At 38.3% G+C, this 15,992-nt stretch overlaps 2 protein-coding genes across 5 annotated transcripts in view; both read left to right on the top strand.

Moving 5' to 3' along the window:
• Positions 1–7,643, top strand: part of trim36 (tripartite motif containing 36) — a 31,015-nt gene extending 23,372 nt beyond the window's left edge. For all 4 annotated transcript variants that reach the window (XM_062417593.1, XM_062417594.1, XM_062417595.1 and 1 more), the window contains 5 exons: positions 3,369–3,486; positions 3,597–3,802; positions 5,799–5,982; positions 6,248–6,361; positions 7,044–7,643. In XM_062417593.1, the coding sequence (XP_062273577.1) occupies positions 3,369–3,486; positions 3,597–3,802; positions 5,799–5,982; positions 6,248–6,361; positions 7,044–7,413 (992 nt within the window). In that variant the 3' untranslated portion in view covers positions 7,414–7,643. The remainder of the gene's footprint in view (positions 1–3,368; positions 3,487–3,596; positions 3,803–5,798; positions 5,983–6,247; positions 6,362–7,043) is intronic.
• A 5,110-nt stretch (positions 7,644–12,753) lies between these two features.
• The window catches only part of ccser1 (coiled-coil serine-rich protein 1), a 138,267-nt gene continuing 135,028 nt past the window's right edge, over positions 12,754–15,992 (top strand). Inside the window, exon 1 of the mRNA XM_062417320.1 lies at positions 12,754–12,839. The gene's annotated coding sequence lies outside the window, so the exon portion shown is untranslated. The remainder of the gene's footprint in view (positions 12,840–15,992) is intronic.

Consider the following 15,992-nt stretch of genomic DNA (forward strand, 5'->3'; position numbering starts at 1 on the left):
AGAATTGGGCCGCTTATCAAATGGAGCTGGTTAATGATCAAAAAATGAAATGTAATACAGGTAAAGAACTGATTTGAAGGCTGTTTTGGTCAAGAATGATGGATACTTACAAATGGATAAAACTTATTTTCTAGCCTATAAGTGAAGTCCCGTTTTACAGATGGGTGAACAATTATTTTTGAAGACCCCTCTGGCCAAATTTGTTAATTGGAGCAGCAATTATTGGGATAAACCAAAGAGAAGAAGGACATTCATAAGAACGAAAGTGAAAATAAGGAATGTTACTAAGCATCACTAGATTACATTGTGCAGGGATGACTGTGCATTGTATGAAACATCCAGAAAACTGAGCAATTTATTGAAAGTTGTGGAAGAGGATTAGAGGAAAGTAATCTGGTTTCACCTTTTTATAGAAAACTCAATAATTGATGCTGCTGTTTCCATGACTGTGATGGTGTTTGTCTGCAGGTTTTGAAGAAAACAGAAGCAATAATTTATTCATGCTCCATCTTAGGCTGTCACTGTAAAGTGTGCATAATGCCTATTTAGACATCAATTTCCATATAATACCTGTACTATTAAAATGTATCCTAATCGAATCACTGCTTCATCCTTTTGGGGAAAGTGCTGCATGCAGCAGTTAGGTGGCGGTCGTATTGATGTGTGTCTTTAATCTAAGTTGCCTGCGGGAGTTAATGATGCTCTTAGCCTGAGCTTGGAGAGAAAAAGAAGCTGCAGGGGCATTAATATGCTGCAGTAATTTAATTGAAGTCTTGGCAGTGAAAAATCATTCCAGCGTCAGTGGATAGTGCCCCTAAGCCCTTTTTACAGTGTACAACTTAGTTCCTATCCATCCTACAGCTGAAAACTGGAAACTGAATTCCATTTATGTTTAGCTATTAAGGTATTTGGGGAATAAAACACTTCCTGAGCAAGGCTCATTTAAATCTGCGTCTCAGCTGATTGTAAAGATGTTTCTATCATATATGATGATAGATCCTCAAGAAGTCTTTTACTCTACTTAAACATCAGAGAAAAACAGAAATTAGTGTCCCACTATCAGGTCCTGAATATGAGAGACAGTCCTCCTGTATGTATTGGATTTTGCTCTTTGCATATAGCTTCTCCAAGAGATGAAGAGATGACTCAAGAACACAGACAACACCATGTTTGTGCTCCTCCATCCTGACCCAGCTGTGGCGGTGCTGTGGATTTTGACCCCATGCTCCGCTCCTCAAGAAGCTGTGAAAGAATGTGTTGTTTAGTGTAAATGTCCATTTCAAATTGGAGTTTCCTCAAAATGTCAGGATGAGAACAAAGCCCCTCTTTACTGAATTAAAACACTAACTGAAAATTGTAAACTTCCTCCATATAGATATGAGTATAGGATAAAGAGTAGTGAGCAGATGCTAAGGCGGCAATTTAGTCGTCTCACATTTGTAGAGGGAACTGTAGAATGAAAATGGACTCAGGAGGAAGCTGCTCCCTGCAGTTTAACTTGGCCACAGTGTCAGTCTGTCTGGCAGCAGCCTGAACTGTATAGTGATCAATAGTGTTGTTTTTTCTGTTGTTTTTCTGAGTTGCTGAACTCGGGGACCTGCTGCCTGCTGTGTTGGATGGCTGACTGCCCCATTTTGTCTTTGCCTGTTGGTCCATCTGTTGGAAACAGCCAAAAAACACGAAGCCTTATTTGTTAGTGTAGCTGCTTGTTGGTTTATTAGGATGTGTTAAAAACAGTAAATCACATTTGACATGAATACTAATTCTTTTTCTTGGTTACCATCCATCCAAACTGAGTAAGGGGTGGATGTATAGATGATAAATAGAAAGGTGGTTGTGATGGGATATTTATTTTTATTTTTATAAAAGACAGTAACAGTTGATCATCACAAAGTATAAATAAGGTATCTACATCCATAATGAGGGTTGGACTAGATGTCTAATTCCATGTACATTTTATATAAGACTGCAACTAACTATTAATTTAATTATCGATTCATCTGATTATTTTCTCGGTTAGCTGTTGGGTCTATACAATGTGAAAAATGTCAATCAGTGTTTCCCAAAGACTAAATAAACCAGAAAATACTAAAATTTGAGAAGCTGCAATCAGATCATTCAGATGCATTGAATCTAAAATTATTCCAAATGTATCAAAATAGTTGATTTCTTTATATTGACTAATCAGTTAATCAGCTAATTTCTGCAGCTCTTATTTGACTACTTCATGCATAGCAATAGAAATAGGGAAATCTAATGAATGTTTCCTTTTTATATACAATCTCTGTGATGCTGCTAATGTACTGTATTGCAGATACATCAGTGTAGTTGCGCATGAAATAAGGACACAAGCTCATGAAGGAGAGCAGCGCCAGGGAGAGACAGACGTTGGAGAGTAAGGATTAGTGGACTGACTTTGGAGGATCAGAAAGCTAAATGGCATTGGTGATACTGGTCAGAGAGGGGAATCTCTCTGTTGGGGTAAATGGATTTAGGCAAGGGATTAGGAAAGATGGAGAAACTAGAAAGTGGAGTGATAGATGAGGATGGGGATTCACAGAGGGAGGGATAGAAGTGTGTAGAGCATGCTTTGATCTTGCAGTCAAAGACAGTGACCCACATGGTTAAAATAATATGATTCTGTTTCTGGGGACAAAAAAAAGGGGCTTCAGAGAAGACTAAGTTGTAAGGTAAGAGAAATCATCACAGAGCAAGTGCTGCTAACATAAATGAGAGGATGGATGGAAAGTGTGGTTTCGGTATGTAGATGAATCTAAAATGAGTTATGTACAACCAGTAAGAGGAGAGGAAGACAATGTAAAGAGGAATGAATTAGGGGAAAGTGGTGTAAAGTGGTCGGAAGCACCCATGTTCAAGAAGTGGGAGAAGTAAAGTGGGAGGGTGTTGGTGGTGCTTTTTACCAAGTGCATTTCCTGGCAGTTAAGTCTATATGTGAAAACCTCTTAACAGGCTCCATTATGCAAGACAGTCTCGTTGTCCATTGTTGCGAGTGGATAGTCCTGTTCCCGGCAAATCTAATCTTTGCCACGCTTAAACTGCTTCATTTGCTTAAATCCTAGTTATTGAGCTAAAGTACAGTATTTAACATGATTAAGACACAAAAGGACTTTACTGGAGTTCCTTTACACAAGTAGTGCACAATGTATGCATCAGATCTGTCGCATCTGGCTAATGCCTACAATAGTTTTTCCTGTATCTTTTACATATTCATTTGTTGGAGGATGTCCTGAGTTGACTCTTGCCATCTGGTGTACTTTTTACTGACTGATTTTCTTGACTTATTATTGATCATTCTCTTTCTGGTCTTTCCTACACGTCTTTTCTTTTCCCTCTCCTCTCTTCTAAAGTCCCAGACCCCCCGCTGATTGACCTGTCCCAAAGCAGAGTCTACAATGAGGCTGCAATCTGCTGGAGGCTGTCTGACGACCATCTACCTACAGATCACCACATGCTTGAATACCGCAGGTGGGTGCAAACATACCAAGCAATAACTGTAAGAATGGAGGATTATTGTGTATATCTATAAATGAGGTTGAAAAATCTAAATGATCAGACCATGTTTTTTTCCCCTCTAGACTTGGTGGGCCGAGCCAGTCTCCGGCTCAGGAGAACGGTGAGGACAGTGGGGTCTGGAGAACCACAGACAGGGTGTATGGTCCCAGCACTGTGGTGTGTGACCTGGAGCCTGACAGCTTGTACTCTTTCAGGGTCCGAAGCTGCAGAAACTCCATGTTCAGCCCCTACAGCCCTGAGGTCACCTTCCATACACCTCCTGCACCGAGTAAGTTTTTGAAATGCAGCAAAATATTTCAGATTTTCTCAAGCGCTTAATCAATTTAAACTGTTAATTGTTGTTGATGCATTAATTAAGCACATTAGTAAATCTATAATGTTTTGCACAGGATTAAGCTCCTGGCTATTGGAGAACCAGCCCATGTTTTTTCTGCCTCTTTTGGCCAAAGCAATGACTAAGCTCCCTTATCCCCTTTACTTCCCAGAGCATGTCTCAGTAGATTTTGCATTGTGTTGGATTTTAGGAAGATTATCAGATGACAGATGCCTCACTGTTTAAATTCTGAATTCTGTTGTAGCATGCATGAATAGAGGTAATGAAGCACAATGGTGTTTGGTTGATCACCATGGTGTGATGGCTTTTGTGTTTCAGATGACTGAAACCAATATAGCTTGTGTGTGTGGAGGGTTGTTCATCTTGTACACTTTTGAGAGCTTGAAGAGGAAACCTGCAGTGGCATCTGTCGCTGACATTTTAAGATGGAATTCATTGAACCGTTTCTGCTTGGCAATCATCACACACTCCCTGCTTGCAGTGATTACACATAGTTTACACAAATGTGAAATATCTGGGGTTTGTGGAGGTGTTTTCTGTGGCAATGTAACATTTTGACACGGTCTATTCTCAGAAAGCACCTTTTCTCTTGCCCTTGGCAGGAGTTTGCATCATAATCAGTAATTTGTACAAATGCAAATGTGATGTGTCACTCCCCAATTTGATATGGCTGTGCTTTGATTTGTGTCCTGTGCAAGGATTGTCATTTGTGTTGTGATTGGAGCTTCCACATTCCTGTGCTCTGTGGTTCATGTAAGAGTGAGCGGATGGATTCACTGTGCGTCAGTAATGAGGTGGAATTTCAGACCAGGGTGAAGAACAGAGCACAAAACATGCACGTGTTCACACACAAACATACACACACTGCCACATAACAGAGCACGAGTGGACACAGTTGGAGGTTGAAACTTTTTTTTCATCCAAGCCCTCACTGTAAAGACATTACAACATAGAAGAACTTAGAACTTTTGCTTCTCAATGTTCACAAAGTCTTTCTGTGAGGAGGTCCTTCACTGCCTGTATGGCACATTCAGCAGCTTATAATGTGCTTGTTGTGTCCATTACAATTTTTGAGGCCATGGCTACTGGTCCGATTGTCAAAAATATTTCAAATATTTAAAGAAACAAACAAGTGTGATTAAGATTTCCCATCATCACAGAAATACAAGCTTGTGTTTTCCCAAAATGTAGACAATAAAGCCAATTGGCTTTTATTCCTGTCACTGTATACCCTGCTTTTGGTATCGGAATTCAAACTTCCATTTAAGATTGATATTGACAAAATCACTTTCCCTGCTACATAACAGCATATAACTGCTGTATTGCTGTCTGTTTACCCTGTAGGAAGGCTTATACTATTATCGTTATCATGCCCTAGTTAAAATAAGGACTTCCCTGGACACATGCAAATGAACTGGTCTTCCCCAGTGTAGTTCTCAGATTATATGGGATGGTTGAGTGAACAAGCGTAATTATGTCAGCCTACATGTATCCTAGATTATGGTAATCATGGCCTTTGGCCCATAAACTATTTATAGAATGCATTCAATTGCATCCAGATGAGAAATATAAATGCTGCACGTGAGAAGTGAGGATTGTTTCATTAGGCTGTTATTCTCTGTGGTGCTGATGGGAGGCAGAGTTGGTCTTTGTGGATTTAATAAGATTGTGTTATAGTGCCCCCATGTGTCAGCTGTTGTTACTTACCGAGTCCTGAACATATAACAAAGAGAATAAGTTGCCTTTGACATAATTTGTGTGTGATCAAAAAAATCTGTTTTCCTCTTAACTCGATTTTTTTTTTCTCTTACCATTTCTGATTTCTGACTTCTTCATTATCCCTTTCACTTCCACCCCCTCTTCCCTTGTATTGTCCACTTTTCTGTCCTCTATCCTTTGGCTAAATCTACCCATATCTCTACACATACAGCTTTTGGTTTCCTGTTCAGCGACAAGTGTGGATTCAGCACAGAGCGTCTCATTCTAAACAAACGACGGGACACCGTGGAGAGTGCAGCAGGCATGGCCTTCCTCCTTGCAGCAGAGCGCGTGCAGACGGGCAGCTACATCGGGCTAGACTACATAATTGGGGACACAGGCATCTCTCAGGGAAGGTATGCCAAAAACTGACAGCACTGTGCTGCCTCACAAAGAAGTTGTGCCCAGCAGCATGTTTGATCTTCTACACAGCGCAAATTACTGTCTTGCTTTTATAGTGAAGAGGAAGCACAGAAGGGACTTGTTGAATCATTTTTACCAACTCTAATCACTTTGTTGATCAATGTGACCATTTTATACACCTAGCCAAATCAGAATGAGTAAAAATGGAAAACATCCATTCCTGCAGTAAAAATTAGAATTGATTTGCTTGTTTTCTAGACACTATTGGGCCTTCAAGGTGGAACCGCAGTCCTATATGGTTAAAGTTGGAGTGGCCTCTGACTCAAAGCTGCTTGAATGGTTTCACAATCCTAGAGATACCAGCAGCCCAAGGTGAGTGAGCATGTGTCTGTGTCTATAATCAGTGGTCATGTGGTGAAACTGAGACTAAACTGTACAAATTCTGTATTTACCTTTTTCATACCTGACTGTAGCACTCACAGACTAACAGTCTCAGTACAGTGAGAAGTGTGTTGAGTCATATCTAATCCTGTGATGTAAGAGAACCAGTATAAACTCGTAAAGAGCTTATTCAAAGACAAAGCTTGCCTTTCTCACTTGATCAGCTCATGTAAAAGCATGTAAAGGAACATAGTATTTACGCAAATAAATTTCAATTCTATGGCAATTACATAATGCACACAAGGTGATCTACACTATACGGCATTCACTTGGTCATTTAAACATGTGTATGCATTTTTTCAATCTGAGACTGTAAAACAAATTGTTTTTTCTACATCATTATGATGTCAGATGTTTTTTGTGATGTTTTCTGTTATTTACACAAAAAAGTAAAGTAGTTCTGCCAATTCCTAAGCAACTAAAGCTTTCAACAATTTAGAATGTTTACTTGAACTCTTTTTAATAGTTCAACAGTAAATGGACAAAACTCAATCTAACTTGATTTAAATGGAGCTGACTCTCATGCTGCCTTAAATTGTACATGATTTATAACTCTGACTTAAATCTTTTGATGCAAATTGTTAAAAATCTCCCTTTTCATCCCTTTTACCAGGTATGATCATGATAGTGGGCATGACAGTGGCAGCGAAGATGCATGCTACGAGCTCTCCCAGCCTTTCACCCTCCTCACAGTGGGTATGGGCAGACTCTTCATCCCCAAGGCTTCGTCATCCTCCTCCGTTTCCACAGCAGCTGCACCGGCCGGTGACCCTGGAAACCGCGTACTTCCTATGCCACAACGCATGGGGGTATGCCTCGATTATGAGGCATGCCGGGTGTATTTTTATGACGCCGACACCATGAGGTGCCTTTATGAGAGGCAGGTGGATTGTTCGGGAACAATGTATCCAGCTTTTGGCCTCATGGGTGGCGGCAAGGTTCAATTGGAAGAGTTCCTCACTGCCAAGAGACTGACCTTTTGAGGAGGGATGGAGGTTGTCGATGCATTGGGACCTGCATCTCTTTAATCATCCATTTTTCTGAAGGTCAGATGAGGCAAATGTGGTCAAAGCTGTTGGTCCTTAATGTGATAATGGGATCTCTGCCAGAGCCTGGCGTATTTAGAGCTGGTATGTATAATGTATGAGTATGACACTGAATATTAGTGTCTACATACAGAGGTGTTGACAGGTTGGTATAGACGTGAAAGGTCTTCTCTACATACCAAAGTCTCTGTGTCTGGTAGTTGTATTTACTTGGTTTTAATTGCCAGCTGTAATCTGCTGTTAATGTTGTGAATTTGGCTGCGAAGTTAGACTTCAGCCACATTGAATCCTTATTGTTTTAACATGAAACGCCTTTGAGCTTACACTGAAACTTCCTCTTTTGCCAGGTTTATGTTTATAGATGTGTAATAAGTAATCACATTATTGGGTGGTCTTTGTTTCTTTTGGCTGTAACTGTTTGTCTCTATGTAGCAGCATAGGTTCAGTTGTAATCTTAGTGGACCTGAGAGCCTTGTAGCCTTGTAGCTACTTTTGAAGCTAGCGCCTTTGTGCCTTTTTTTTTTTCTTTTTTAGGAAATGGGTCACTTTGTTTGCTCTAGCAAGCAGATGTTGGTGTGTCATTGCACAAGTATTGTAGAAAAAACGTATCAGCTTAAATACGGTGTGTGTTTTTATTGTAGTTCTATCACAAACACTGGTGTCAGGATTAGAACAGTTAATGGTGTTAAGTGTGGCTCGTTATTTACATATTTACTCTTGACTATCACAGAAAACACTACTTTTCGTCTTTGTCACAGTTACAGTCAGCTGTTTTTGCACAATAAGATGAATGACGCCTCGCACATGTTAACAATCATCAGAATTTGATCACTACCTAGTTTGCTTCTTCACTTTAAATGTTAAACTTAATCAACACGTCAATGTCTCACAATGTCTGTCACACACTTAACTTTAATCCTAGAATAGTTCCTTCAAGTCTCTCACTGTTTGCACTCTCACGTTCGTTGCACAGCACTGAATGTGACTTTAAACATCATAACATTATACAAGTACCAGACCACCGTGTACTTGCAGTCAACATCAGTTTGACAGCTGCAGTTTTTACAAATAGCCAAAGCGTGTTGGTTCTGGTGCTGACTTAAAGTGCAACACACAGCTCTGTAGCCGAGCAGCCTTTAAACACAGTTTAAAAACAGTTTCAGGTTCTTACAAAAAAGTGCTATCACAAAACAAGCTGTTTAGTACTTTTTTTTTTTTTTTTTTTAAATATCAAATCCACTGTTTACTTGCAGACACATAAGGTGTAGCATATTAGTGTGTCATTGAGTTTGGCTACCAGACAGACATCTAAGTGGTTGATTGGCTTTGTGTAAATCAGCTCAGATATTTGCGTCTTAAGAAAGCACACCAGGGAGACACTTCACTGGGAAAAAACACGTTTGCATATAGGTTAGTTTGTAGCTGCACGTGGGTTTGTTCGTACATTTATGTTTATTTTAATTTCTGGAGGGTTATGGTAATCGGTGTGTGTGTTTTCTCAGGTTTCTGGCCCTGACTGGGGCCCAATGCTACCTACCTCTATCTGTCAGGCCTGGAAAACCTTAACTACTGTACCTTTCCTAACAGAAACAAGTTTGGTTTGATTTACAGCTTTGTTCATAAACAGTCAGTTCAATATCTCCGCCTTTAATGTCAGGTAATAAGCTGGTCTCTCAAAATGTTTGATTTTAACTTCCATGTACATATTAATCCAGAGACATTATTTTCAGTGAAATAAAATGCATCTTAAAAATTCATGTTATTAGTTGGTGTTTGCTCGTGGACTTGAAACAGATGTGTATCACTACTGATGGATATTAATGTAAGCAGATGTTACTCATTGTTCAACTGCTTTTGTCAAAGGAGTGTTTTTCAAAATGGTACTAACAACCTTTTCTTCCTCTTTTTTGTGGTGTTGGTTTCATTTGTCAATTTTAAATGTTTGTTTATAGACTTTATCAAGTAATGATGATTTTTTTTTGTCTCGATTCATAACATTTTAATAAAATCTAGTTCTTACATTTAGCTGGACATAAACTTTCTGCAGTCTGGAAATGAAATATTTATCCTTGACAGTGTGCATTTTTTGTCTCATTAGTGTTGCTGTCAGTTATTTTCACTGCAAATCTCAGAGGTCACAAACCTGAACCCTGCTTCCTGTCTTTTAAAAATCGACTGTTTAAACATCTTTAAAACATGTCTATGCATTTATCAATTCGCAGGGCAGGTTCACGGTTTTATTATCACGGAATGTATTCCTGTTAATTACTGAACAGCTGAATGTTGTTTTAAGGTGGCTTTCTTCTATTGGTAGGGGCCACAGCATCATTGTATGTAGTTTGGTGAAAGTCTTATAATCTCAATATTACAGCTAAATTAAAAAAAAACGCATCCTAGTTTGCTTTTCAGTAGTGAATTTAGAACCAAATATGTTGCAGGCTGGCTCTCAATCTAATTCCAAGCTAGCACTTTAAAGATCTGTAGCATGTCAGCATCGGTTTGGCTCTGCAGGTGTGTATAATAAATGTGTGCAATACTATTAAACAGGCTGTAGAACAAAGGAAAGCAGTTTAGGTAGACATTAAGCCTATTAAGACAATTTGCACTGTTAATAGTTTATAGTTTACTTTGTGGTTTAAAAAAGGGGTTTCCTTGATATAAAATCCTTCCAAATGTTTCCTGCAGTAAAAATGGTTCTAAGTGCAGACAGTGCATTTGTCTTTGTGTGTTTCTCCAGAGGATTTGGATGTGGTGTGTAAGTGGAGGGTTCTGTATGTGACGTATGTAAAGATGTGAAAATATTGTTGTTTGCTCGGATTCCTGGAAATGCTACACTTTTTAATTTGCTGTGTGGGGATTTCATCAAATAAAACTAGTGTGTTTTTAAATCTATTTTGTCTCTTTAATATTGTTCAAAAATGAGGTGTTAACTGATAAGAAGTTAACACAGCCTTTAAGATTTCTTCCTAAACTTTCTACCTAAAATGGGTGACAAATTAATGGAAAAAGCAACAAGAAGTGTCTTAGTAGGGTGTTGGACAACCATGTGCCACCAGAACGGCATCAACACTCCTTGTTATTGACAGTGTGAACTGTACTGGAGGTATGAACCTCATGATGTTCACTCATTTAGTATTTTGATGGTCCAAAAGGTGTTTAATTTGAGGTTGAGAGTGATGACTGTGAAGCTCATAGCATATGATTCACATCATTTTCATGCGCCTCAAACCATTCGGTGACCCCTCGTCATCCTCGAAGAGACCACTCCCATCAGGATAAAAATGTTTCTTCATTGGATAAAGATGATCACTCAGAACAACTTTGTTGATTGATTTGCAGTGACTCTTCCCTCTAACGGGACAAGTGGACCCAAACCATGCCAGCATAATGCCCCTCACAGCGTAACAGAACCACCAGATCCCCTCAACGTTCAGACATGTACTGCTATTTCCTTCAATTTGTCACCTGCCTGTATTCATAGTAGTGCAATGTATGTTTGAGATCTCTTTTCTCTGATTATGAGCTGTTCAAATCTTTAGTCTTTACTTTATTAAGCAGTTAAAATGTTGAGGTATGTTTTTTAAATTACATGAAACACAACGCACTGAGGGAGTCGAAGGTTGCAGAATTTCTGTCTTTTATAAATCTATCACCGTTCAGTATCACCTGGAAAAACAACTAAATGCTAACTAAAAACTAACTAACTTGAGAAGTTTGCTTGAAACTTTGCACATTCCACATTTACAGTATTTTTTGCCAGTAAATAAAGCAACTGACTTTATTTAAATCTGCAGAAATAAGTAATCCATAACTTTTGTTTCATTCTGTCACAATGCAACCACACTGTGAGAAATGGGGGACAAAATCCACCGCACCCGGTGGTGGTGTGTTAAGTAAAGCTGCAATAGTTTTATCAGCAAAATGTACTTAAAGTTTGAAAGTTAAGCACTCATTCTGTATCTGAAAGGGCTCTGTCAGTTATATTATTATCTAGGCTATCATATTGAATTCTTGCATTATCATATAGGCTAAGGTCTTGGGGCTGATTTTCATTTCTTTAATCAACTGTTGGGCAGTTTAATCTGTGCTAATGCAATATCTTTATGGAATGATTTACGACAGGTCCTGAAACTCTTTTTGGTCAATGCTCAATTGCCATAATGATCAAACATTTATCATAACACAACACAACACAACACAACACAACCCAACACCACACAACACATAATATAGGCCTATATAACATCAAATTCAATCTAATGCAGAATAGTAAGTACATTTTAATCACCTACCTACAGGAGATTCAATTTTAATGGCACACCTCAGTGATATTCAGTGTTGGGGAGTAACTAGTTACATGTAACGGCGTTACTTAATTTAATTACAAAATAAATGTAACTGTAATCCGTTACAGTTAGTGAAAAAAGGAGGTTACATCAAAGGACTAAAGTCAGACCTTTAAGATTGTACTCAGGAGGAGAGTTTTCCCCTCATTAAAAACAAATAAAAAATTAAACATATTACTGAATACATATATTGTGGTTTTTAATTCTTTGAAAATAATATATATGACTTTTTTTTTTTTTTAATCAATGGTAAATAAATCATGACATGGACCTTATTTGGATCACATATGGTCTTAAATGGCGTTACAGTACCAATTAAGCCCATGCCAGACTTTTGACTTTTTTTTCACAACATATCTTTATTTTATATTCTGAAATCTACATGATCTAATGAATACATTTTCAAATGAGAGATAAATCTTGCTTTATAATAAATTATCTCCCTTATAAATCATGTCAGTATACATGAAAAACACATGAACTTAGATTTTGGTGCTTAATGGTTACACTTACCCTAACAGTTGAAGAAATTCGTTAGAAAAATAGAAAAGTAATCAAAATGTAATCAAATGTAAAAAGTGAATTTACTTTTAAGTAATTGAAATAATTACATTACTTCTTATTTTAAATAGGGTATCTAGTAATCTGTAACATTCCCAACCCTGATGATATTTGATTGCCATCCATCCACCTGCTGCAGGAGGATGGAGAGAAGATGAGGATGAGAAGGAGGAGGTGCAGGAGGAGGAGGAGGAGGGACGTCACGTTGAGCACGCTGGTCGCCTGTTCGCTGCTGTCGTCGCAACACGGAAGAGACGAAGGAGGAAAAAGAGCCTCCACGTCACGGAGGCGTAATACTGGCGTCAGTGCTACACAAGGTGCTACCTTTCAGTGCCACTGTACAAATCCAGATATCCTCATTAAGGTGATAATTATTCGCATGAGCTTAAAGCGAAGATATATTGAGCTGTGTTTGCAAGGAGAGGCCTCGGTGGAGACTCTGGGAATCCGCTGAAGGTAAGGTAGGACGCTTGTGTGTTTGTCCGCCGCCCCGGCTCAGCCTCCACCGGACAGAGCCTGCTATTTCCTCTCAGCACCGGTGACCTCTGTAGTTTGAAAGCGGGGATACTGTACATTTTATTCATGCAATGTCGCAATGGTTATTAACGTCGCTGTTTACGCGCCGCGGTTCAGTGAGCTAAGCTAAGGCTGGATTTAAGGTTTGACGAGCCTTGTTGACGTTTCTGGTTTGACAGCTGCTGGTCTCCCGCTGCTGCTTACACACATTTATACCTCTGCATCTCTCATTCATGCAAACTGTACAATATGATGACTACTGCAAATTCATAGAGATAATAAAAAAGCAGCAATCCGGCCTGTTAAATGGTTGTAAGAAATGTTGGTAACACTATTAGACGCTCAGGCCCATTCATTGTTGTGATGTAGACATGCTGTAAAACACAGACTAGCCTCCACAATTACTAATCATAAAAGAGTCATATATCAGCTTTAAATATAATACACATTAAAAAAATAGGGCTGCCATCATTAGACAAGTAATCTATTAGTCCAGGGCTGCAAATAACTAGTAATTTCATTAATGAGTAATCAATAATTTTCCCAATTAATCGATTAGTTGTTTGATCAGATAAAGGTGAAACATATAATATCAATCACAGCCAAAGGAGATGTTCTCAAGTTTACTGTCAGAGAGCACCAAAGGAATATGAAAATATTAACATTTCACAAGTTGGAATCAGAGATTTTGGACTTTTTTTTATTTTCTTTTTAAGAAAATGTATCAATTAATTAATCAATTATCAGTTTTGGACAAAATACATTTGAAGACACCACTTTGGGCTGTAATGGGCATTTAATTTTGATGAAACAGTTCATAAAGAAAATAATCAGCCGATTAACCAATAATGTTGCAGCCCTATAAAAACTGTTTTCAGCAAAAACCCCAAAAATGTGATGTTCAGTAACAATGAATATGTTTACTGAGGGGATGATCATGAATGTCACTCTTATGATATTCATGTTGGTACTAAGGTAATAGATGCAGATTTTGCCACTCAGTTAGAAGTCCACAGGTGCTTATGGGATGTTGTTGAAGTTAGCCTTCCCACCATTCGACTTGCTGTTTAGTTTAAATAAATTGGTTAAATAGCATGTTGTTATCAGAAAGCTACACAAAATATAGAAGACAAGATATGACACTCCACTGATTTTACACAAAAAGGAGGAAGAATATCACCCACCCTTTGAAAACTGTCTTTCTCTGGCTCTAGAGAAACTGTCTGAAGTCTGATATAATTACTCGGTGACCAGTCAGGATTTTTAGTAGACTGTATCCACCTACTGTACACTTCAGTAGAAGCCCACATCGAGGTCATAAGAATGTGTTTTCTGTTTTGGTGTATTTTCTGACTAACAGATCAGAGTTCACCTTTGCTTAACAAGGATGATACGGATGTGCACAGTCAAGCAATAGAAATACTTAACTATAATGTTTGCAGAGAGAAGTCGTTATTTTAGGGTGTGCCATCACACTGTTTAGTTCAGTATTATAGTCCCAAACTATAACTGCAGCATTGTTGTATTACTGGTTGTAATCATTTCTGTTATTATGATTTGCGCATTTCTGCATCTGCTCATGTTTTCCTGTTTACAGGTTTCTCAATGCCATGTTGTCAAATTGGTGAATGTTTTGCTCAGTTTGCTTATGTGTGTGTCATTTGTAGCATGTTTTCTAAATGCATGCATTTTCAAAGTGTCCATAATAGGGTGTGTATTTCAAATTAGCAGAAGTTTTTAGTCTTCAGGTTCTTGTTTCTCTAGTGATCCAAAATCAGGATGTTGTCATGTGTTTAGTGTTTCTGTTGGGCGAAAGGTGTGAGATTATTGAGAGGTGTTTGTTATTTGAGACCCTGGTTGTTTTGACCACATGTCCTGGCTTTTATGAAAGAAGTGTGTAGTTTTGTTATATCCATTTCCTTAACTTTATTTAATGTGAACAAAAATGGATTACAAAAGGGGAAAGGAGCTGCGTTATATATTAATATAACATTGATTAAGTGATAATAGAGTAGTTATCGGGAGAAATTTGCCCTTTCTAATATGAGTTATAACCTGTTATTACAACTTAAAACCTCTGCTCATGTTTGTAATTTTTAGTCTGTCTTAAACGATAATCAGATGCTCTGATAAACATTGAAATAGGTTTTTCTAGCGATAATCATTCCTCCTGTTCTGGCCATTAGAAGATCCCTTCATAATGCACTTAATGTACAATGGAAGTGGTGGGGGCGAAGTCCTCCTTTTGTGCAAAAAATTATGTAAAAGTTCGTCTGAAGCTAATGTGAAGCTTCATCTGTCAAAATGAGTCATATCAAGTAGATATCTTTAAACGTTAGTCCTTTCAAGTCCCTCTTTTTGTTACTATACTTCTTCCACAGTTCAACAAGGAAACACAATGAGAGAATTTGACACTAGAAAGAATGTAAATGTGTCAGATATCCACTTGATATGACTAACTCAGACTGCTGAAGCCTCATATAAGCTTCAAAATGCATTTTTGAATAACATGACTGTGTGGGCACACTGTGGATTTTGTCCCCATCACTTACATTGACAGCACATTTGAAGGGTATTTCTGGACAGCATGAACATGAGGAATGATTACAGCGAGGAAAGCCTCTTTCAGTGTTCATTTAAGCAACTGATTGTTGTCTTAAGACAGACCTAAAAACTTGCGAACCCATCTTTAAATTTTTTTTAGGTATCTGATATTGTTTGGTCATCATATCAACCTTACAAATTACTTTTTTTCCTCTCAAAATTTGAGTGTTGATATTCTCTGAAACAACTGAAGCCATATTGCTCCATTATGACCTCCTACTTCAACATAGGCGTCAGCTTCCTAACCAGGAAACTATGAAAACTTGTATAACACATATTGCTCTCTGCATTCAGTCAGTATTAAGTGCAGCAGTCCTTTGTAGTGTACGGTGTAATATATGGTTACTGTTGTGTAAGAGATCCCATCAAGAACTTGTTTCATAGGAAACACCCAGTTACTCACACCCCACACACACCTTACACACCTCCTCACAAACAGACAGATAATCTTGTACTGGGGAGGAGTTTGGTCCCATACGTTAGATTTAT

Source organism: Scomber scombrus, chromosome 4, assembly GCF_963691925.1.
Source record: "Scomber scombrus chromosome 4, fScoSco1.1, whole genome shotgun sequence".
Lineage (NCBI taxonomy): Eukaryota > Metazoa > Chordata > Actinopteri > Scombriformes > Scombridae > Scomber > Scomber scombrus.